At 42.9% G+C, this 24595-nt stretch overlaps 1 protein-coding gene across 2 annotated transcripts in view; it reads left to right on the top strand.

The window, feature by feature from the left end:
• LOC121835642 overlaps window positions 1–23570 on the top strand; it is a 48587-nt gene extending 25017 nt beyond the window's left edge. For both annotated transcript variants that reach the window (XM_042290071.1, XM_042290070.1), the window contains 11 exons: window positions 786–859; window positions 1625–1772; window positions 4350–4418; window positions 8074–8176; window positions 10783–10940; window positions 13207–13305; window positions 15783–15871; window positions 18126–18221; window positions 22023–22097; window positions 22191–22284; window positions 22980–23570. In XM_042290071.1, coding sequence (XP_042146005.1) covers window positions 786–859; window positions 1625–1772; window positions 4350–4418; window positions 8074–8176; window positions 10783–10940; window positions 13207–13305; window positions 15783–15871; window positions 18126–18221; window positions 22023–22097; window positions 22191–22284; window positions 22980–23069 — 1095 coding nt within the window. In that variant the 3' untranslated portion in view covers window positions 23070–23570. The remainder of the gene's footprint in view (window positions 1–785; window positions 860–1624; window positions 1773–4349; window positions 4419–8073; window positions 8177–10782; window positions 10941–13206; window positions 13306–15782; window positions 15872–18125; window positions 18222–22022; window positions 22098–22190; window positions 22285–22979) is intronic.
• The last annotated feature ends 1025 nt before the right edge of the window (window positions 23571–24595 follow it).

Below are 24595 nucleotides of genomic sequence, written 5' to 3'. Positions count from 1 at the left end.
TTATTCACTCGCGTGCCTATCTCAGAGTGCGTTATTCGTTTTAATCTTGTTTTCTCTTTGTTTCATTAAAGCGCGCTGTGGGTAGACAGTTTCTAAAACCCGGGCATGTGACGAGCCACTAAAGACGACTCGTGCGGCTCGTGCAAGCTGCGGTGCCGCGTGTGCAAGCGCGAGTAAAATAAATGAAATGAAAAAGAAAACAGGAAAATTCTGCATGGAATCACGGAGGTTGACGTGTCCTTCCTGAGTTCGGAGCCCATTTCTCTTGACGACCACAACCAACCGTTGAAGGATGATTACGATCGCCCTCTTGATTGACTCATTTAGATAAATAAAACAATGTTGATTGGCGTTTCGAATGCATCGCGGTGCAGTGTACATGCGGAATCTTTCGAGGACGTATAATCCCAGGACAGCCTAAACATCCCCGTGGCGCGTTCAGTCACGAGCACCCAATTATCGCTGTGCCGTCATTTCGAAGCGAGAAGCAAGGCGTGTGACCCATTATACTGCTCGCGTTTCATTAAGTTGTCCGTGACTCTGGAGTCACCGATAGTTTAAGAAACGCAAGATTTTCTCATTACGTTCGCGCTTCTTGCGTCGTGAACTGTTCTTCGGAATCCTTATAAATGAATCCCACAGTTCTCATTGGTTGGGAAGCAATGATAACGTGCCTAGGTTTACATTGCTGTCAGTGCCAATAGTGGATGTACAGTTTGTGTTACCATGCACACGAAACAACACTGTTCTTCAAGTAACCCGTGTTCCTACACTCATGCTTGCAGATGACCTGGCTCTCTCCAACAAAGACCTACCTACTCGGCCAAGCTGGGGCGCTGCTATTTTGCCTGTGTTTCGGGTATTTTAACGCATTTTCGTTTTCAAGAGCACTAAACGTAAATCTATGTCTAAAGCAAACACATCTTCAACTGTTTTTTTTTTTTTTAAATAATAATTCAGACGATTACCGATACATCTTCCTCTACGTGGTAATTCAATTTTATGAGTTGTTTTCCGTGATAAAACGTTAACTGTTTTACAGTTATGATAACTTTCAGACCCGAGTTAAGTTATACTTTAAGGGCGATCTCGAAGGTAGGTAATTATCAGGTCATCATTTTTAACGCAATATCGTTAAGGAAGGAGCTCGTGTCACAGAAAGGCCGGTGTCGGTGGCGTGACGCTAAAATCCTTATTCGTCGATAGGTTAATTATGTCAGAGCCGCATGACCTCGAGCGGAACTTTCAAGCAACCCACAAGAATCACGTGAAACGTGACGTTACGCGTGCAATGAAAATGTTTAAAACATGACATAAAATGCAAATATAAAAGTCGCTGCATGTCTCAAATGTTTTCACTTTATGACAAAATTCACCTGCCATAAAGAAAAAAAAAATTGAAGAATTTAAGACGGGATTCGGACCCACAACCCTTGGGTTGCAAGCGAGACACGCTACTGACTATTCCAGGCAAGGTACGCTCTTAAAGCCAATGTCAAGGCGATGCGAACGGGTTCGATAAAGCTATAACGTTCCACTCTTAAAGGTGAAGCTTAAGCGTTTTCTAAATTGTTTGCAACTCTTTATCTGAAAGATTAATAACAATTTGTTTCTGTGTGCGCAGGTCGCTGTATTGGGCTCCGAGTGCCAATACCCTGCTGTGGCTATCGCTCTTTACATTTATATTAGGAGGGATTTTTCTCATGATTCTAATTGTTACCATGTATGCCGCCGCAAACAGCGTCTGCTCTAGCAACCCTGGTGTCTTAGCTGTGAGTTATTGAAGAACATTTCTCCTCTACTAGGCATTTTCGGTTGACAAACCTCGTTTTTCGTGCGGTATAGAAACGGTTTTTTTATCAATAGCGAAACTGTCCGAAAAGTTACCGAGCTGTGAGGTATTGAGCAACATTTCTCATCTGTTATGCATTTTCGGTTGACAAACCTCGTTTGGTGCACGGTATAAAAACGGCTTCTTATTAATAGCGAAAATGTCTGAAAAGTCAACGTACCTATCGTGGAACCACCAACTGCACTGAAAATGACGGCAATAAAAAATAGCTTCTATTTGACCTATTATCCTATCATGTTTTCTGAAAGCGAATTGGTTATTTTTAATATTAGTTGATTGGGATGCTTATAATTGGATTCATGAACACAATAACAAAAAGACGTTGCTTTCAGAAAGGCATTTCACCTGACACGGAAAGAATTTTCTGCTGTTTCAGCAGTGATTTCTTGCGTCTATTACTTCTAGAAATAAGAAAACCTAAATAAAAAAATGAAAGACGTTAGGACACTGTAACGCCGAAGTAGAGTACAGCTCTTGAGAAGGAGGACGGGAGGGGTACTGAGGGGAGGGTACACCCCTCCTCCTCCCTTCTTTTCCTCCTCCTCGTCCTCCTCTTCCCTTCTCATCTCGCCCAGCCCTCTTTCCGTCAAGGGCGCCTCCTGATTTGCCTGCAACACTTCCGAATGAATGACCATATTCTGTATATATACGGCTCTGGGTTGGCCTACAGCTAGCTGCCTTTATCTCCGCTGAAATTCTCGAACGTGTTAAAACGCGGAATGGCGGCGTTCCGCGTTTGGTTGTCACATTTGAACGCGTTCGACGGGTGCAGTGGAGACAAAGTCAGCTAGCTTTAGGTCTACCCGCTAATCATTCGAACCAGAGCTCGGCGTTCTGACGTCCCCTCGCGCTCTCGTCTCCTAGTCTCCCTCAGTTTCTCGGTGCCTTATTTTCATTATTTCAAGCCATACAGTGAAGGTGCAGTTAATAGATTATGATTCAATTCCCACACTTAGTTGAAAGAAGCTTGTAAATGGGTCTTCGTATGTGGACTTAGAGGCTACTGGAGGACCTCGCAGCACCCATGCTTTTAACTGAACTTTTTTTCCGTGCGTGCTCGAGAACAAAACAAATTTGTTTTCATCACACTTCTTTTTAATTTTAGGAGATAAATAGGAAAAAACATCGACGATCACCTATTGGCTCTAATTCTCACATTAAGTATATTGAGCGACACTGCTACTGCAAACAAGCAATCTCCGTTTATTTATGGTTGGTATTTTTCAAATCAAGCAGACCATGTGGATACATCTAGTGTGTTAAAATGGGAATATTTGGGTCAATAACTTAAGTGGTATAATTTGACATCTGTCAAAACGCTTCAAAAGTAAAATGGCAATGTGTGCCAGTGTTCCGTTCGCGCTACCAATGATGCGCAGTACGTCATGCCCCGCAATGAACTCGAACAAATGAAGTCAGTGGACGGCATCGTACGTGCACTAGTGGTGCAAAACTATCGATAGTACTATGGATTTATCGATAGTCGCGAGAAATCTGATTATCGATAGTAAAAAATAACTCTCGATAGTACTATCGATAGTCGAGTATCAAAAGCTATCGATAGTACCATCGATAGCCGAATATCGAAAAACTATCGGTAGTCGACTATCGTAAACCTATTGATGGTACTGTCGACGATATACTATCGATGGTTTTGCGACACTAGTAGTTTGCGTCGCTCCCTCTTCTCTTTTTATCGCTTAATTTTTTCAAATGGGACACCAACTAGCCCAGGCACTTGCCATCCCAACTTTGGTTCAGCTTTCTGTGATGACGAAGACGGGAGTTTGGGCGAGGACAGGAGAAAGGGAGGCGAGCGGCGGTGCGGCAACTGTGTTCGCTCTATAGTCCGTTGCAACTCAAGAAGGTGGGGCGAGGGTAAGACAGGCCGGGGAGAAAGAAGCAGACAAAACGCTGGAGAAGAGATAGGGAAACCTCCTTCTCTCTTTAGCGTTCCGTCTGCTTCCTCCTCCCCGGCCCGTCTTACCCTCGCCCTACCTTCTTGAGCTGTAACGGACGCAGTGGTGCAAAACTATCGTTAGCCGCCAGAAATCTGACTATCGATAGTAAAAAACAACTATCGAGAGTCGACTATCGACAAGCTATCGATAGTCGACTATCGATAGTTCTGAGACACCGTCGATTGTTTTGGAAAAACATTCGATAGTATCGATAGTCAATGTATCGGTAGTTCTGCATCACTAACGTGCATCCCGAGATTATGCAGCCTCAACGACCACAAACGTGCCTTCCCAAATGGTCAATCTGATTAGGTAATAGAAAATATGTCAACCCGTTCGGCCACCAAAGTTGCGAGAATGTTGGCGCACGACAACGATCGTCCGTCTCATTGATCGAGCTGATCAAGAAAACACTGACGCCTGGTGTTCCGAGTATATTTCGGGGCGGTTGAAACTCGAAAACTTATTAAAGCTTAGTTGCATACAATCTACGTCTTCGAGCGCAAGTGTTTAATACAATTTCGACGCTTTTTCAGGGAACGATGGAGGCAATTTATGGAATAGGAAATATGATTGGATCAGTCACCGGAGGAGCTCTTATTGACGTGAGTAGATAAGCTATAATGTGAAAATCAATATAGAATATATTGTGCAACCTTTATAAACTCAATGGCTGCTTCGCAAACGCAAGGAATGAATTACCATGGTCACGTTTCTTACTTTGAAATATTTTTAGTGTTCTTATTTACTAATTTTACAATCTCATTGATTTAAAGGTGACAAAACGATGCTCGGAATGTGCCTTGCCCTGCGCTTCTGTAGTTGACTAAAGTGGCCGACACCTTAAAAAAGACAGAACGTGGCGATACCCAATCATTTTATTATCTGCGGCTAACCAACTAAATTGTGACATTCACTAAAAAAATGAAATCCGTCTACAACTCCCCGCAACGCCGAATTAGAGCACAGCTCTTGAGGAGGAGGAGGAGGGAAGAGTACTGAGGGGAGGGTATATCCCTCCTCCCTCCTCCTCACGTCCTCATCCTGTCTGCTACTCCTCCCTCCGAGCGGCATCGCCGTCGCCACACGAGGGGCACGTGACCTCACGGGGGTCATGTGACTTCACGGGGGTCACGTGACCCCTATGAGGTCACATGACGTCACTGTTGACGTCATCAGTAACGTCAGCAGTGACGATGACGATGCGAATGCCGATGACGTCGTCAGTGACGATGCCGATGGCGATGCCGTCATCAGTGGCAATGACGATGACGATGCGGATTCCGATGACGTCACTGATGACGTCATTAGTGACGATGCCGATGACGTCACTGATGACATCATCAGTGACGTCACGCGTCTCATAATGCACCGCGCGGTTACGCCGACGGCGACGGCGACGCCGACGCCATTCAAGCCAGAAACGGGCGCCTAACAGCTGTGCTCTAAAAAAACGAAAAACATAGAAAAGATAATTCCGAAGCGAAAAACGGTAAAACATGAAGCCATGTCCGCGTGTTTTAAGCTCTCAGTGTCATTCAAGACAGAACAGTCAGTGTGGATCGCGAGTTCGTCCGCTTCTTCTGCAAGAGGTTGCAGTGCCAACGAACCGTGGGGCTCTAATTGGCTCATATGCAAGAATAGTCGGTAGACCTCACTGCTACCTTCCTTAATGCTGCTTGCATTAAGGCAGGCAGCATTAAGAGGTTGCAGTCACATCATACCTTAGGGATTGGATTGGCTCTTATGCAAAAATAGTCGGTAGGCCTCAATGCTACGTCAATGTTACCTGCCCTACATTTTTAAAACTCACTACACTTTGTAGCGCTATTCAGTACAACGAAATCCATAGCAACTTCGTATTCTTTAAAGTAATTCGATACCTGATATCGTATATATTTTCAAATATACTAGTGAGATCACAGATATTTGTCATGTGATTGTAGAGCCGATTGTTGTAATTTACTCAGTGATTGGCTAACTGGGGGCTCTACGAAAAGAACAAGACCCACGGAAATTTGTTGAAGTGAACCTGTAACCTGCAATTGGTCGGCCGTTTCACTTTGGCTGTCGCCACCATTAAACAAACCGAATGTTCGTCGGATGTGGATACTTCGCAGAAACACGACCATGAACAAGCAAAATATAGACTGGTGTAACATAAAAATACATCGAGGAAATATTGCCGCGCGCGCAGCTGGCCAAGTAGGCAGCGTGTGCGTGGACAAACTATTATCGCGCCTGCCTCCCACGCGAAAAGCCAAGGTTCAATTCCTGGAAGCGACGTGTATTTTGTTCATTCTTGCAATTTAGTGTTCTGAAAACCTCGCGAATCCTGTTGCTTGTTCGAGGTCCGAATGTTCTACGCGTCGAACTTTCTACACCGATTATTCCAGAAGCCCACGCGTGTACGAAAGGGGTTTCGCGTGGTGAGCCAAAGTTAGTCTCGTCCAGGCTGTAAGATAGACAGGTGGGGAAACGGCCCATAGAAGCCTACCGCAGTGCCGTGATCGGATTGTGTATTCGTCTTCTTGCGGTACCCCCGATTTGCGGCAGATGGCGCTGCGGCGAGAGGAAAAAAAATCGGAATCGGATTTTCGTGCGAGCACGGCAGTCCTCCATTGAAAATTCACGAGAAACCATCTCCGTCAGTTCAGCCGGTCGCCACCGGTCGCCCACCCGGAGTGAGAGTTCGCGGTGCTCCACATAGATGGCGCCACAGGAAAAAGAGAAAACCGAGAGGGACACAATCCGGTCGCTCATTTGGCTCTCGTTTCCCCACCTGTCTATCCTACACCCTGGTCTCGCCCCATTAAACGTTTAGTTTACTTCAGTTTTCGTCGCCTCATCACTTGTCATTCGTGACAATATGAGCAAGATATTTTGCAGTTAAAGAAATCATCTGGGAAGCTACTTCATGTCATAATTGAGTAACACGGACAGGCGGTGTACACCATTGCGATAAACTCGCAGCCTCTGGCATTCTTTTTCACCAAATGGCTTGTCGGTTTCTGCAGTTAGTTATTTGTCTAAAGAGGGAAGGCCATTCTGCCATATAAGTGTCGCAATCTATGCGGAACGCCAGTTCGTCTGGTTCTCCCGCAGGGGTTGCGGAGACGCCAGAACCACGCCGAGCTGGGATCGGCTCTGATTGGAGGGATAATGGGCAGACCTTAGCGCTAGCTGCCTTGAGGTTCTACCCACTATCCTTCCAGTCAAAGCCAATCGGAGCTTGGCGTTGTGACGTCACCGCAACCCATGTGCGAGAAGTTCACAAACTTGCGCACCGCATAGTCACCGAAGGCATAGGAAACGCACAGCCTGTCCCGCTATGTTCGATATGTTGCTTTCGTGATTGTTTCGGGATTTCTATGGGCAAATGCTAAAATATCTTTGGCTGCGAAGCAATAACAAGATACTCGAGGCACACCATAGACTGAGTTTCCTTAAGCAATCAGCGACTTCACTCTGAAACATCGAATACATCTACTTTCCCGCCAGAGCGGCTGTTAGAACCAATTGCCCCAGAAAGGGGCTTGGCAAATGACGAGGTTCAAGATATATTAGGTCTCCCAAGCGGACCTTCCGAAGTGAAACATGCCGGAAAAATCGAAGCATGCCCATAGAAAGCTTAAGCTTTTACCGTACGTGCACTGATCAGGTCAGTTTTTACGTGTGAAATTTTAGGCCGTAGTTCTTAGCGATGCTATTCACTTGTGGTACCATCTTCCGTTAGGCACAGCGAGTTAACAACAGAGTGTGTCGTCTGCTCGCTGCACCTATCGGGAGATTGCGCCACAAATGAATAACGTCGCTAACTCGGTCGTCTGCAAACGCGCTCAACCTTAACTTTAGCAATATTTTATACTTTATATTTTTTATGACAAGATATCTACGCTTTGAAGTTTCACACGGTAAAAGCGATGTGCGCAGTGTCAGCATTCCATGTGCAGGCGCCGATTTTTAAGGCTCGCTTAACAGCGGAAGGTTCGCTTGGGACATCTTATATTTAGTTCTAAAACCAGAAGTCTGCACTCCGACGCTTAGCACTTCCTTCGTAGAGAGCTCCGATTGGCTCTCTCAACTGCTTTGAGGGGAAGTAGACGCGCTGGATGTTTTAGAGTAAAAATTACGCGACATTGTTTCTAAGGAGTATACATCGTGTAAGTCCGAGTGTCTAACATTTTACACCGGCCGGCATTGCACCTTTCTTTCTTATGAAATGACATTCACAATTATGATCATGTTTTTCCCCCGCAGCTTTGGGCCTTTCCACTGCCATTTTTTGTGGTGGGTGTGGTTCAAGCTCTGTCTTCGCCATTTGTTGCAATCTATGGAATAATTCCCAAAGAACGGCCGCAAGGTAAACATTATAAAAGCGCGATTAAACAAAACAATATTTCCATTGCAATTGCCTTGCGTCTATCGCAACTAAATTTGGGCCAAGCAATATTCCTTTGTGGTAGTGGCTTAGAGATTTAGGATTTTTTAGGATTTTTAGGATTTTTAGGATTTTTGGGATTAGGACATTTAGGATAAAACCAGGGAGATAGAAAGGTCCTTGCGACATGCGGTGCCGCCTCTCAACAGAAGTAAAGTTGACTGTCAATCCAACTCGGGCTAACGCTTCTAAGCCAAGTACTCAAAGTTCCAATAAGTAAAATTAGAGCAATTCCTTCAAGCTTCACGCAGTAAAACTGAACTTTAAGATACACTTTAAATAACAAATATCTACGTACCACGGGAATGCGCTCAGGTTACAGTTTATACAAAACCCCAAGACTGGTGTAAAGATTAGTGTGTAAAAATTACGCGACATTGTTTCTACAGAGTACGCATCATATGAGTGCTAGTGTCCAAAAATTTCACACCGGCCGGCTTTGCACCTTTCTGTATTCTAAAGTGACATTCACCCTCGTTTCATTTTAAATGTGATTGATCTCTAAGCCACACTACAACAAAGGAAGATTGCTTTCTACTTTAGTGCCAGTCCTTGACCCAAATTCGGTTTCGTCTAAAATGCCAAACATTCACCAGCTTGTTTGCGCCCTAACATTTTGTCACGTTACTGTTGTTTGATGTTCACGCCAGCCTCTATACATGATATATCTTTTTTAGAATGACAGGATTTATTAAGCATGGGGACTTTGATTATTATTTGTTTAGCTCTAGGGCCACTAGAAAAATGTCAAACTTGATTAATTGCCATCCTGAGCCCCTTTTGTTCGCTTAGGTTGGATTTGAAGCCGTGTGCAAGTGTGACATTTTCCGCTCTGTTGCGGCCACTACGAATTGTTTAAACAAACATTTTCTCTAACCACTACACCATAATGAGTTCGATCGTATATTTTTCAGTTATATTCTGCCTCAAAAGATAAGGATTTCAAAAAGTCGGGAGCTCGTTTAGCCAATTAGGCAACTAAAATCATTTTTAGGCCTAGTTCCAGTAGCCCCGATTGCTTCCAGCTAAGCACCTGTGGTGAAATGACCCGACGCATTTTCAAGTCCTCGAAGAAGAAACAAAATGGAACACTTGGCATACACAAGGTCTCCTAATTCACGAGCACAAAGTTTTTTTTTTTTTTTTTAATGAGCATTTTTCGTTTAATGATGCCAACTATATGTGACCATATGGCTTTGGGAAGATGCCTGCGAACTATGTGCCGCTGGTTTCATTCGCGTTGATCGCACCCTGATTATTCTAAAACTTAGTTCATGAAATTGAGGCACTATGCACACTATTGTAGTATAATGATGACGTGCAAGTTCCACATGCGTGATCGGGGGCCTCCTGTAGTAAGACGACGTGTGTAAGATCCCACACGAGAAAGCTCACATTCTGTGCATAATCGTAGACTGAGATTTTTTTTTTTTTCAACGTTAAATTCTTGGTAAATAAGAAGGACCCGGCAGATCTAATTAATTCGCAAACTCTTTCCTCCCTATGCGGGAAATAGTATGAACAACATTCAACTTATGCGGCAGGTAAATTCAGAGGAGAAATCTTTATTTTTTATATTTTACTTCAGACATGTTAGTTGGCGCAGTTAGCTGTAGCTCCAGAATTGAAAAAAAACAAAAACAATAACGATGTGTGAAATATTTGGATACGTCTTGCTCGGCCATTTTGGATTAATATTAGCCTGATGCCACAACAACTGCATTGCACGCCAATTTCTAAATGCATACGAGCTTAGGGAGCTGACAGTATTCGTCTAGATTGGGGGTTTCCAAACCCCTGCCCGCGGGCCAAATCTTGACCGCTGAGGTCTTCCAACCACCCGTGGCTGACGCGGTCCTTCCCATGAACCTGGCCTGCGGCCCGCTTCCATCTAGAAGGCTGGCTGCTAACGGCGCAAAAATAAACGCACGCAGAGAAACGGTGCAACGAGTGTTCTTCTCGCCATATTATTCATTTGACATTTATCACCAGCATCACCATTCTGAGTCCCCTTTTTCGTATCTGAGTAACTATGTTTCTTAAAATTCCTTTATGCTCCCTAGTTAAATTGGGTTTAGGGTGCTGTGTTGTATCTATTCCATATTGTCAACATCCGCTGTCTCCTTCTAATTTATGCTCTGCCATGTGTAAATACGCCAAAGTTCCTATGTGCTTTGACTTATGCCCATGAATTTTCTGAGTCTCAAGTATTGTGTAATGTCATATTTAGCTAAATATAAAGTTTTAAAATGAAGTATAGGTATTTATTCCCCTTAAATATTTTTTTCACTTTTGCTCTATCATGTAATACTGCAATGAAATATTTATCTAGAATTACTTATTAAGTTTTTCAAATTTATATTAACTTACTTATTTTCCCACCCTCGAGATGGCGCAGGTCTCCGATCCGACCATTTAGCCAAAACGTTTGCAGTGCCCTGGTCTTGACGGATGAGCTTCCAGCATGTTTTTTCCATTTAATTTCTAAATAAGAACTAAAACTTACAGAGGACTCTGTGTGTTTTCAGATAGTGCACCGAAAGCCCGGATTATGCAAAAAATCGAAGGCGCAAAATTCTGGTTCTTGCTCACTGACCCCGAGTTTTTGGTTTGCGCCATAAGTTTTGCCTTTAACTGGATTCTTATGGGATTCAACCAAACTACCCTGGAACCACATCTTTCGCAGGTAAGTTATTGATAAGAGATGTGGTAATAAATAATTTTAACCGTTTACTGTATGCGCTTAGATTTTAAATGAGCCATCGGTGTTTTTCAAATTGCGTTTCGTAAAATTGCAGAAATTTTACGCATTTTTATGTAAAATATTATGCATTTTCATGTAAAAAAAAAATTATGCATTTTTTATGTAAAAAATTCTGCATTTTTTAATGTGCATGAACAAGACTGTGGTAGACTTTTGTTATATTACGCAGACACTTGACAATCCAAATTGTTAAAGTGATTAAATTACAGTCAAATATACACTAGATTTACTAGATTAAATACATTATATAGATTAACTCCATTATATCAAGAAGTGACATATTACATGTGTCACATCTCTATAATAGGGCCAAATCTACCAATCCTTCGGGTGCGGAGGAAGTAGAAGCGGCTTAATATTTTTTATAACATAATAAATAACCTGGTTTTTGTAAATAAGCAACAGTATATCAATGGGAGCATGTCGCGTATAACCGCAACAAGCATGCATGTTCGGTATGTGGAAGAGGGAAAGATTTCCAAGGTCTGTCTTAGGTACTCGTTCTTATTGCAAACAGTGCGAGAATGGAACCATCTCCAAGCACATGTCGTGACCGCTGGAACTCGTGAAGAGCTTAGTTCCCTTATTTCAGAGATATCTGCCAGAAGTACCTAGAGTTGTCATTTCATCGTTGTGTTGTATGTGTTATTGACCTGTGCATTTTAAGCGCGTGTTTTTGTGTTCGATAAATCCACTCCTATCTTGGTCCTGTGTAGAACGATAGTATTTCAAATAAATAAACAAAACCATTCAATGACAGCTTAAAAAGGAAGGGTGGGGCGAGCGTCGAGCGCCCCATTATTTTCCTGCAGCCAAAGTGATGGCATCATTAGCTGACGAGAACGCATGATAACAAATCATCAAGCAAAGAATAAGTGGGCCCCCAGTAATTCACTCGTTGGATGGCACGAAAAAAAAATCAACTTTGGATGACGCCATTTCGCGGTTACTGGTGAGCTGCAAGCAGCTGTAGGAGCCTGCGAGTGACACACTCCACAAAAGTGGTCCCAGCAATTCATGGATACGCTACCACAAAGCACGTGCAAGGATATTTGGCTTTATTGGGTTGCAGTAGAAAAGGTGGACACACGCACATACCTCTAAATACCCGTTATTTGCCGCAAAAAAGACCCGTTTAAATTGTAAATCATTCTGGTACGCCGTTCGTATATTCCTATTGTGTAACAATATACAGTGATAAGAAAAGAAAGCATAAATACATTTCTTAAAATGTTAAATGTTTTTTTATTATTATGACGGAGTAACGTTTCAAAAGGGCGTGTCCCCAAACTTTATCTGCATAACATTCAACATTCAGGAATTCACTTTTTTTTTGTCAACGCAGCGGTTCTGAGAGGAAGCAAATGTACTAAACTTTCAGTTTATTTGCTTTGTTTAGCGAAAAGAGCAATTTTTACCCACGATTTTATAAAAATTAAAAAAGAAAATGTTTGGATGTGGTTTCTAGTTACAGATTTAATCTATGACTCTCGTTCGATTTGCCCGGGCCAGACACCTTATACTTCGTTTCACCCTAAGTCGTTGCGTAGCCCGCGCAAGGCCCCGACGTTCGTTATCCTTTTTCGCTTTTGATATCATCGACCAGGCTAATCAACCGAATTTCTTGCGCTTTTAATATATCGATTCGTGTTCGTGTATGCTCTAGTCTAGCCCTTGACTGCGCACTGACGTATTACGAAACGATGTATAGTGTTACGAAAGTAGGACACCCTACTCCATTGCACGTCTCGTATTTTTTATAAATGCCATGTCAAGGTGTTAAAAGGATTCATTTTATATACTCTCCCATAGTGCACTCAGAACACCAGTAATCTTTTTTGGTATAATTATTCTTGTCAAAGATAACGGCGAAGCGTTATTATGTTTTAATGCTCAAACGGTTTTAGAGGTAAAAATTCAGGACGGCTTTCTGACACTGGGAGGGCATAGCCATTGGAGGGCGACAACCCTCAATTTTTCATTAAATAAACTAGTTAAGAGATGCCCAACGATGTGCTTTCTCAGTGCATTTAGGAAACGCATACAGGTGACCCACGATAACGTAACCCTAAACTAAGAATCTAATAGAGGTTTTAGGTTTTTTTTAGTAGTCGTATATAATCAATTTGAGATATCTGTCGCTCATATGGGTAAACGGCATTGAGATATAATAATGATCTGCCTAAAGTTTCAGTTAAGCAGCACTCATCTTGGTGAAATCTACATGGTGCAATCTGCAGGTTACGTCATTGCGTCTGTGCTTTCTGCTATTTTCTGCAACATGCAGGTAAGTGCCCTCTTCTGTACATTTTTATAAAGTTATGTGTGTATTATGGCCTTCAACATATTTCAATGTTAACCCTACAAAAAGCTTAGCGGCTTATGCCATGGTAAAATATTAGTGGTTTCCCTTACTATAATATTTTAAGCACAAAATAATTGTTGCTTCCTTCTGATAGTGTGAAAATCGAGGATGGTATACCGAACAAGGAGTATTGTTTATCACTTGCCAAGAATTGTAACTAAATCTTCAACTTAGAAACTCTAACCAAGCTTTATTAAAAAGCAAAAATCCCGACGTTTCGGAACCAACTCGGTCCCTTGATCACGGGTGACTGTTTTTGTCCCGCGGAACGGCCTGCCCACGAACCCGAACACCCCCGGGTGTTTTCCGGATTATCCCTCTTAACCCCGAAACGTAGCTGCTGGGAAGGGTCCCCGTCGACCGGTTTATGTTGCCACGTGTGCATTGAATGTGCCACGACTCCAACAGGAGGCGCCTCCGCCAGTTTTTCTCCGTTCCGAGGATGGAGCTGTTGTCAAGGTCGATGGAGTGGTTCGTCTTCTCGACGTGTTCGGCCAGCGCGCTTCCCTCCACATTTTTCTTCGCGATGTCGTAGCGGTGGCGCCGCAGGCGCTCTGGATAGTTTTTCGTTTCCCCAACGTACGACGCGGGGCAGTCACCGCAGGGAATTTTATAAACCAGTCCCTGTGCCCTCTCCCTCGGGGGGCGATCCTTTGGCAGGGGGAGAAGGCCGCCGATGGTCGAGACCGGCTTGTGTGATACCGCTATGCCGTACTGTCGCAGTACTCGGGCGAGAACCTCGCTTGTGCCCTTGATGTAGGGTACACACACGCGGGTGGAGGGAGGGGGGGCGTCTTGGGTTGAAGGGGTGCGTCGAATTTTTCTGATCGTGCTTTTTACAAATCCAGCTGGGTAGCCATTCTTCCGCAGGTCTTGTTTGATCGTTTCGATCTCTTTTCGAAGGGTCTCCTCTGATGTGCAGACCGTGATCGCCCGTCTGACGAGTGCCGAAGCCACGGAAGACTTATGTGTCCTAGGGTGGCTTGAGGAAAAGTCCAGGTATCGGCCTGTGTGTGTCGGCTTCCTATACACACGGAAGTCCAGGTGGCCGGACTTTCTCACTGCACAGACGTCTAGGAAAGGGAGACAGCCATCTGATTCGACCGTCTCCACACACATCTCAACTCCATCGAGCCAGCGATTCAATTCACGATTGAGCACGAATCAGATGGCTGTCTCCCTTTCCTAGACGTCTGTGCAGTGAGAAAGTCCGGCCACCTGGACTTCCGTGTGTATAGGAAGCCGACACACACAGGCCGATACCTGGACTTTTCCTCAAGCCACCCTAGGACACATAAGTCTTCCGTGGCTTCGGCACTCGTCAGACGGGCGATCACGGTCTGCACATCAGAGGAGACCCTTCGAAAAGAGATCGAAACGATCAAACAAGACCTGCGGAAGAATGGCTACCCAGCTGGATTTGTAAAAAGCACGATCAGAAAAATTCGACGCACCCCTTCAACCCAAGACGCCCCCCCTCCCTCCACCCGCGTGTGTGTACCCTACATCAAGGGCACAAGCGAGGTTCTCGCCCGAGTACTGCGACAGTACGGCATAGCGGTATCACACAAGCCGGTCTCGACCATCGGCGGCCTTCTCCCCCTGCCAAAGGATCGCCCCCCGAGGGAGAGGGCACAGGGACTGGTTTATAAAATTCCCTGCGGTGACTGCCCCGCGTCGTACGTTGGGGAAACGAAAAACTATCCAGAGCGCCTGCGGCGCCACCGCTACGACATCGCGAAGAAAAATGTGGAGGGAAGCGCGCTGGCCGAACACGTCGAGAAGACGAACCACTCCATCGACCTTGACAACAGCTCCATCCTCGGAACGGAGAAAAACTGGCGGAGGCGCCTCCTGTTGGAGTCGTGGCACATTCAATGCACACGTGGCAACATAAACCGGTCGACGGGGACCCTTCCCAGCAGCTACGTTTCGGGGTTAAGAGGGATAATCCGGAAAACACCCGGGGGTGTTCGGGTTCGTGGGCAGGCCGTTCCGCGGGACAAAAACAGTCACCCGTGATCAAGGGACCGAGTTGGTTCCGAAACGTCGGGATTTTTGCTTTTTAATAAAGCTTGGTTAGAGTTTCTAAGTTGAAGATTTATTAATCATTCCTAACCAGACGGATGTCCGTCGAAAATGTTTACATTTAAGAATTGTAACTGAAACGCCATCAATCATGTTTTGGAGGCTTTCAGCCTCGTTAAGCTTAGTCCTATAGGTGATGGTATATCTAAGGCGAGGAGAGAGCATTTTTAAGGCGCGACAATGTTCAAGTTACCTTTGACGTCGCGCAGATTGGTACGTTTTTTTTTTTTAATGTTTGGTTAGGTGGCATGGTGATTTCATATCCGAATGCGCTAACTTGAAGGGCAATATTTTCCTTATGTTTCTCACAGAAGGAACGATCATTTTTGTTCGTTTGCCACGTCATGGCGGTGGTTGCATACTTGATTGTTGGGCCCATTCCGTATATTCCAATTTCACCGTAAGTTACCGTCTTTCCTAAAACTAATAAAATAGTTTTTCCACAAACAGAAATCGCAAACGCCTGATTTTAGAGTTTTACGCCAAAATAGAAAAATGAGTTTTCACATGTCGCAATAACTATTTGTAAAGTACACAAAGATTACCGGCTGCGCTGAAAGAAAATTAATTTTTATTGAAACAAATAGATCTTACATTTGTGGATGATGCTGCTTGTCAAAATTAAGTTCTTAAACAATGTTTTATTAATAAAATTAATTCGCAAGTATCAAAGTGCCAAATTTTACAAATATTTGTATGTCATAATGCAATATTTGTGTATATAAAAAATATCTCAAAAAAAGAAAGGTTTAATATTCAGATGCTAGATGCTATGCCGGTTACTCGATGACGAAGTATGCATAACGCTCAAAATACCAATAGTCTGACTGGTCATCTTCGTGCACATCTGCCACTCCTTGTTCCGATATCAAGCAATAAGTTGCGTCTCAAACAAACTAAAAAAAAAGAGAAAACAAAGAATATCCTCTTTGTAGAAATGCTTTTTGTCTCTCAAAGGTCACCAAACCTTCATGGCGCACTTTAGCTCAGAATTACCACTATGTTTGTGTGTTTAATCTAATGCAAAACACTCATGAAAAATAACGCTGAGTTCGTTTTTCCGTATTTATGCTGCACTTTATTCTCAGAAACTCTACGCCGGTATCAGAAAAAGAAAAGACGAAAGTCATATGTGCCTGGAAGTGTTTCGTACACACATTGCTTCGACGTTCATTTTTTTTTTTTTTGTTAAAACTAAAAAAAAAAAGCTACGAGAACTACACTGATCTATGTATAAAATCATTTGCAGAAATGCTCGACAAAATTAGTGGAGACTTGTCGCTCGAAGCGTCAGCGCTGCACGGAAGTATTTTTTGGAGTAAAATGATAACTCTCGCATTCTAGAAACCAGGGTGTCGAACCGGAACCGAACCGAACCGAAAACCGGAACCAAACCGGTATTTTTTCCGGAACTGAACCTGAACCCGAACCGTTATATTGTTATCGCGATGAACCCGAACCGGAACTGAACCGGAAAAAAAATAACGGTTACCGGCTCATGTCAAAACGGTTCGGCCACGCGCTGTTGACCATGAATGTGCTATCACTGCCATTTGTTTTTTAAGTGCCGTCAACTGACACACACCTCGCTTACATAGTTTTCTTCTCCACTCAGTCTTAGGAATATAAACGCTGCATCCATGAATCTTGACAAACGCTGCATCCATGAATCTTGACATAGGAGCCAGTATTGCGCTGGTCGCGACTTGCACGGAAGAAAGAAAATTAAAAGGCTGTGCAAAAAAAAAAAAATCGCGTGACGGGATTTCATTTTTCTATAATCTCGTAAATCCTAAATGCTGCTGTGTGCTCATTTCATAACACGTTTCTAGAACGCGCGAGTTCTTGAAGCTTGCTTCCATCGGAATGAGAAAAGAAAAGGCTGTGGAGTTTGATAATAATGCATCCGGTTTCGTATAGGCACTTAGAAGCTAACATATTTGTGAGACAGCGAACTCTTCTATTTTAATATTTATCCTATTACGTCCTTCTGGCGTTTCGTTCGGTGAAGTGTTTTTCGTATTCCGTATCTGGTTTAATGAAAACTTCTTTAAGGGTCTAATTTGAGTTACCGAAGAATAGTTCAAATAAAGAAAGCTGTATTTCCTCCCCACTGTTCCTTCAATTGCTTACACGCCGAGGTGGCTGGATAGTTAGCGAGTTCTACTTGTAAGTGTGTTTGTAAGGAGGTCGCGGATTTTACAGCTACTGCGTCGGACCCAATTAGATGAAGTCCGAATGCGTAAACGTCGGTGAGGTAACCTTTGAGTGCACATAAAAAAACCATTCCTGGTAGAAATCCCTGAGCCTTACACTACGATGTATCCCGTTTCGTATGTGCAGATTTCAGATGTTTTAGTTGTAATTTATTTTGGTGTTGCAATTTGCCGTTTATAATTTCCGAACCGGATCGAATTAATCGAACCGGAACTAAATTAATTTACCTGAACCGTAACCGAATCCGTATTTTTTTCGGTTCGACACACTGGTAGAAGCATAAGAATTAAGTGACGACCAAGGATGACATATAAGGTCCAAAGCATGATACATGTGGGTTGTGTTCGTTAAATCGTTTTAGGCGTGAACTAGTAAATAAATATTTTGCGGCTTGTTTGTTTTCTATTTTCATGTTTAATTTTTTTTCTCTTACCAAGGAATCTATGGATGGCAGGTTCGGCGCAATTGGGCATTGGAATCGCAACGTCTGCATACTTCGTTTGTTCCAGCTGTCTTCTAAATACTACGGCATTGTGAGTTAAAATATTCTTTCCCACGTTACACGAAAAAAGGGGGAGGGCGTAATTACTCCAATTTCCACAACGTTACACAGGGAAGAAAAGAGTGTGTGTGGGGCGGGAGGAGAGGAGGTGGTGGTAATTGACTGTATAATACGAGAGCGCACGACACTAGAGTGCCGACGGGAAAGCGCTCGAGATGATAGCGCCACGACAGCAAAGCGCACGACTGGAGAACGCCACTACATGAGTGCGGGTGTCATTAGAGCGTACGTCACAAGAGAACATGTGCGCGCCTTGGGAATGATCGATAATGGGGTCTTCAGACATATGTTCTTAAGGAGCTGAAAATATGACACCGAAGGAAGTCGTATTTTGAACGTTTGATGTCATTTGACTAGCATGAGTACGCAAATTAAGCTGGGCGAAGTGGCTCACGCGTGTTGAAAGTAGCGGTCTAAAGTCACACCATTTAAGATAAAAAAAACCAAAAACAATTAGGTTATCTATCCTAACTTTATACATTACCGCGCGGCTGTCATGGCTGCCGCTTAAAGAGTTTGTGAAATTGGTGACAATTTTCGATCTTGAGACAATTCTACTTGTCATTTTTGTTCCCCAGAAACAAAAGTTCGATTTGACTTATCAAAATGGGTGAAACATAAATCGGCTTGGAGATGAGTTTTTTTCCGGGAGTAAGCATTTTAGTTCACTACTGAGAGTAACACTACAGGAGCCTACCGTGCATGCAGGTGTTATATTATTACCATATTTTGATTCTGGCAAACCTGGGGATAACGTTGAATTGGAAACGCGCTAGAAATCAATCCGTTCGTTATTATGGAGATTGACGATGTATAAAGCTGCACTCACATATTGTTCAGTGCAGGCTATTGCGTAGCAGTTAGTTCAATGTATAATAACCCAGTTACTATAGAAGGGGATTTGATACTTGAACGTTCTGCCACGATGAAAGGCATTTTAGTGAATGCAGATATTGTTCGTCACTCTCTTGATGCGCGCTCTCGTATCGTGGCGCTCTCCTGTCGCCAGCTCTCTTGTCGCGCGCTTTGCTATCGTGGCGCTCTCCTGTCGTGCGCTCTAAAGCCCTGGGAAAAGTGGCGTCAATCATTGTTGTGGAAATGCTCGAGACACGTGCCGCGCGCCACTTTTTGGACGAACATAGCGTGTGAAATCTAGCCCAGTGCTGCGCTGTGCCGCCGAAATCTTCCAAAGGGCTGCACGTTGCGCGTGTCTTGTGCATCGACGCTCCTTGCGCTACTTTTGAAGCATAAAGGGGCTTTAGTGCACTTTCTTGTCGCGGCGCTCTCTTCTCGCAGCGCTCTCTTGTCGCGCGCTCTGCCGTCGGCGCTCTCGTGCCGTACGCCGTCGTGCGCCATACCCGGGGTAAGTAACTTAATGTAAGCGGCGACTTTCTGAAACAGATCAGGTTTTCGCTTTCTATGTTTTCTTTTAATTTTAATTCAGAGCGTTTCTGAAACGAAATTCTAGCACCCAGTTTACTGCCCAAAGTTTAACCTAAGAAAATATTACCAAACTGCATCTGGTGCATGTTTCCTAAGCTACTGGGAATGTCGTTGCGTCGATCGTCCTAAAAAAGCAGCGTCGCTCCGCGTAAGTACGGCGCCGAGCTCCGAGCGTGCTCAGCCTGTCAAACTTTCAAAGCGGATTTTCCTTCTCTCCCTCGCGTACTTCTGCCACTGGGAAAATTTAAAAGAAAAAAGACAGGGGGTTTGAGACCGAGAGGAAAAGGCCAGTCTAGTCTTGAAACGTAGGTGGCTCGGTCCGCTCGTGTCTACTCGTTTTGTCCAATCTAGTCATGCTAGGGCAAGTGTTTAGGCTGTGATGCGTCAGTGCCACCAAGTGACGGAGCTATACCCACGCCAGCCTCGCCATAGCCTTGCATGTGGAAAAAAAAAAGTTACGTCACGAGTGCCTTGTGGGCACCGGATCTCCCGAGACGCATCGCGTTCTCTGGCGGAGGCTCTTCGAGTGCTTACCAAAAGGGGCAGTTAGAAGAAACAAGTACTGTCATTCGTTCAAACTGCATGTGTGAGATTGTCATTAGCAGATATTGTTGATATTGTGAAACTTATTTCTGGACATGGAAGGTATATTTGAATTTCTATTTGAGTATTCTTTTATCTAACGAGCTGACGACACTGCATGTTCCAAGGAACATATTCAAGGTGACCACCTTAAGGATGTTGTTGTTGATATTGCATTTTGTCAGCAACGTGCTTGCAAATTAGAAGGATCCCTTGATTGTTTTGTAATAAGCTAAACCAAAGTAATGACTAGCAAAGTCTAAATGATGCAGTCTCGCCGGTAAAAAGCCGTTTGCTTTTTTTTACACTGAGACGGCCAGGATAATTAGATAATGAAACCGAGAGCTTTGGCAAAGCTGATTAAAGACCGACTAATACTTGCTACTGTGAGGGCATGTCAGTGAAGCATTTATTTAGGTACTTTGGAGTGAAGGACGAATATTTATAGTCTCAAATGCACACATACCGGGAATGCATCTCAGAGCGCACATTGATTTTACCATAACAAATCGAATGCATTCCAAGCAGCGCATAACGCGAAGTGTTCCTTAGCTTGGTATTTAGAGTAAAAATATACAAACAAGACTGCATACGCCACATGTCACAACTCAGATTGAAGAAAAAAAATATATGAAACTCGAACAATACATTGTCTTTGGTATCGTTACAGCCTTAAAAGTGTATATCATCTACAAAATGAAGTCTCCCTTCAGTTATTCCAACTAAGATTGAAATTCATAGATCTACGAGTCCCAACAACGTTTGTCCGCTTTTATGAGCCAGACACTCGAGAATCCGTCAAACCTATTCATTTAATTTCATTTCATTTTATTTTGTTTAATTTATTTACCCGCAGGCCATAGTGCACTAGAGAGGGGACTGAGGAACAATGAGTCGCTATTGAAATGACATATGGGAAAAAAACAATAAGTAGCAAGATCGCCAAAATCAGGTAAAGGGACTAATTTACGCCTTCTTAAAAAGAACACCGTCAGTCATTAAGGCGATGGAGGCCTGAAGGTGGGTTCATTCAAGGAATGTGCGTGTAATAAAGGAATAGTTGAAAGCATTGCTATTAGTATGAGGGACACGCACCTTATATAGATAATCGACTGGTTATGTAACATAGAAAGGAAGTTCGAAGAACCTATCTATCAGAGTAGGGTTAATGTCATACATTTTGTGAAATAAGCTTAACCGAGTGATATTTTTGCGGACCAATAGGTGTGGGAGTAAAGTATTAGTCTTTATCAAGGAAATACTTGACGTTCGATAGTAGTTGAAGCAAGTGACACGTAGCGATTTGTTTCTTGTTCTTTGAAGTGACGCATTTAGTGAAGAGACAGGACCCCAAATGGACAATGCATACTCTAGTTTCGATCGTAATAGTGTTTTATACAGTACAACCTTTACTGATTCTGGTGTCAATCAGAATTTTGTCTTTAAATATACCAGCCTGCGTTTTGAATCGTTATTAACGTTTCTATGTGAGATTTGGATGTTAGATCCGACGTGATATGGAAACCAAGGTACTTATGTTCTGAAACCGACGGCAGAACATTTCCTTCAATATAATATTCTGTAGGCACTGTCATACATCGGGATACGCGCAAATATTAATATTTATTTAACATTAGGTGCATGGACCAGGAATCGACCTAAAAATACCTCGTAGTCTCTCATAACACCAATGGTTTGTCGATGCAGTATTTAGTGTGGACTTAAATTATAATTTGTGTCGTTACAGAAGCCGTGGATGCCCGGACAATCTTCAAACCACCAGCTTCGTGTCGAGCGTTACATTCGGATGTGCAGTACTTTGGTTGGTGAACACTTCTAAATAAATATCATCACGAGAGTTCTATTCTTAAGATTAATAACCGAAATTTTATATGTGCTGCATTTTTTCACCTAGTGCTTGCATTACGGCGCCAACTGCCGGCTACGTTTCGGGGACTTATGGATACAGAACAGCCAGCATGGTCCTTTTCGGAGTACTTTTTGTCTGGGTAAGGAGAATCCCCCCCTGCCTTTTTAGATTGTGCAGAGACTGTTAGCAAACATACACATTTAGGCCTTCATAGAAGCTTCATGAGTGTGCGAATAAAGTCAGATTATTCTATACTTATCTCTTTATATATTATACCTTTGTTGCACATCATCTTTTTCATGTTTACTTGTTTAGAATAGCTTATAAGAGCCACAAGGTTAATATATCTAAAATAAACCTATAGTGCTGATACGTATGAATTCTGAAATCGTTTCACTGCTATTATTAGCCCAATTTATTCGTTTTTTCTAGTTTGACTGATACTGTAGGATTATGTTATATATCAATCTATCTTTCAGGTACTATGTTTATTTACGTAGGAGTGTAATTAAAAAAAAAGTCATCACGCATTAATATACAGAGTAGAAGACATCTAGAGTAAAGTACTTATGCAAGTCCAACGCAACAAATGCATGAATGGTAATCAAAATGATAGCAAACAATTTATAGCTAAAAACTTGTATTTTCATAGAGACTAATTAATGCCAGAGACATGTGTCTTATATCTATAGTCAAATTTTCTCACGTATGGCATGGGTTCATAAGAACAATGTTGCTTATTAATATAGCCTCCTTGCCGTACCGTCTACAACCATATTTATTTTTGTCTTTTTATATGGACTGTCTTACGCTTTACGTTGTTTTCTGTTCCAGACACCAGTCCTCTTGATCTTGTGGCTACGACCAAGTTTGTTGCGAGGATCAAAAAGATTCCGGTATCCCTCGCAAGAAAACTACATATAATGATTGCATAAGCTATACCCGTAAAAGTTTCTTTTCTGCTAACCGATCTTTCTGGGTCAGCAAAAAGTTCATTCAAATTCCAAAGAAATAACTTTACCGGCTTTTGATCTTTAAAATTTATGCCAGATTGGAAAAGCCTGCTGCAAGAACGATCGGATGTTGGTCCAGGCGCTGTTGCAACTCTTCGTCCCAATCCCCTCTTTTAGAATATAAAACTAAATAAATATAATATTTATATTTATCTATATACAGTGCGGTCTGCACAGGGCTTACGAGAAACCGCAGGTGACTGACTGCCTAGTAAAAACAATTATTTGTAGGGCACGCACCTGGCAACCTTGAGATACCTGTTCGACGAGCTGTCGGACTGCTAAAGCCAATTTTGAGATCTATAGGAATGCACGCACCGGCTGAAACACTTTGGTAGAATACATGACAAACAAGAAACAACAAAAGAAACACTTTCATTGAAGGCCGACGGGAAACCATGAATAAAAGAACTCTCCCTAATTTCGTTGTCTCTATTCGAGAAAGAGGAAGACCCTCTTACTTTCAGCTGGATGGAGCTCAAAGACACGCTCCTGTGGAGGAGATTGAGAGAAGAGAGCGACGCAGGTAATTGGAGAGAAGGAAACTGGGAAGCGGTTTTCTTTCCAGCAGGGGACGATTCCGTAGGTCCGCCTCTAATACTGTATTTGCCATAATTTATTTATACCATAGGTGGTGTTCCGGGTTTTTGCTCTTGTCCGGTTATTCACTTTTGTTTCTTCCTCAATATGTTCTTCCTCTTTGCCCGCTACGCTCGCCTCTCCCCAATGGGGTGCACGTGCAGGTCAGAGCGAGCCTATTATTAAAAATAGCTACAAAAAGTTAATGAAAAAAAAAAAACAACGGTGAGAGGTGAATTTGAGAGTATTTTTTTCCCCGTGAATTTGACTGTTTTTTATTTTTATTTCATTTCATTTCTATTTACATGCCAAAAAACAATCATGCAGGTCTCCTCTTTGGTGCCTACGTATATACATACGAACAGGAAAAAAACAAACACAATTGCAGGTTTCAAACACAAAGCAACAAACACACAATATTTAAAGTTCGGCAACAAGCACTTTCACTTGGTTCCTGAACGCCTTAATGTCACTGTATATATCAAGTTCGGCATTTTCAATATTGATAAACATAGATTGTATCCGTAAAAGAGGAGATGACTTACAGATGATGTGAATGCTGAAAGTACTGCAGGTCCCAGTGCAACTAGGAGGGACATAAATGTTTACATCACGTAAAAGCGAAGCACTCTGAAATACGCTATTTACAATTTTGTACAGAAAAACTAAGTCGCGCTCTGCTCTTCTATTGGTCAATGGTATTAAAGAAATCTTATTAAGCAGAAAAGTGTAGTGAAAATAGAAACGGCGTTGGAAGTAGCGATCATAAGCAATACGCATTAGTTTGTGTTGCACATTTTCGATGGTGATTGCTTGTGTTCTTGATAACGAATTCCAGGCCACAGAACCGAACTCGAG

Source organism: Ixodes scapularis, unplaced genomic scaffold, assembly GCF_016920785.2.
Source record: "Ixodes scapularis isolate PalLabHiFi unplaced genomic scaffold, ASM1692078v2 PGA_scaffold16__2_contigs__length_2301149, whole genome shotgun sequence".
NCBI lineage: Eukaryota > Metazoa > Arthropoda > Arachnida > Ixodida > Ixodidae > Ixodes > Ixodes scapularis.
The sequence above is the reverse complement of the archived record's forward strand: the minus strand, read 5'-3'. Positions and strand labels throughout refer to the sequence as shown.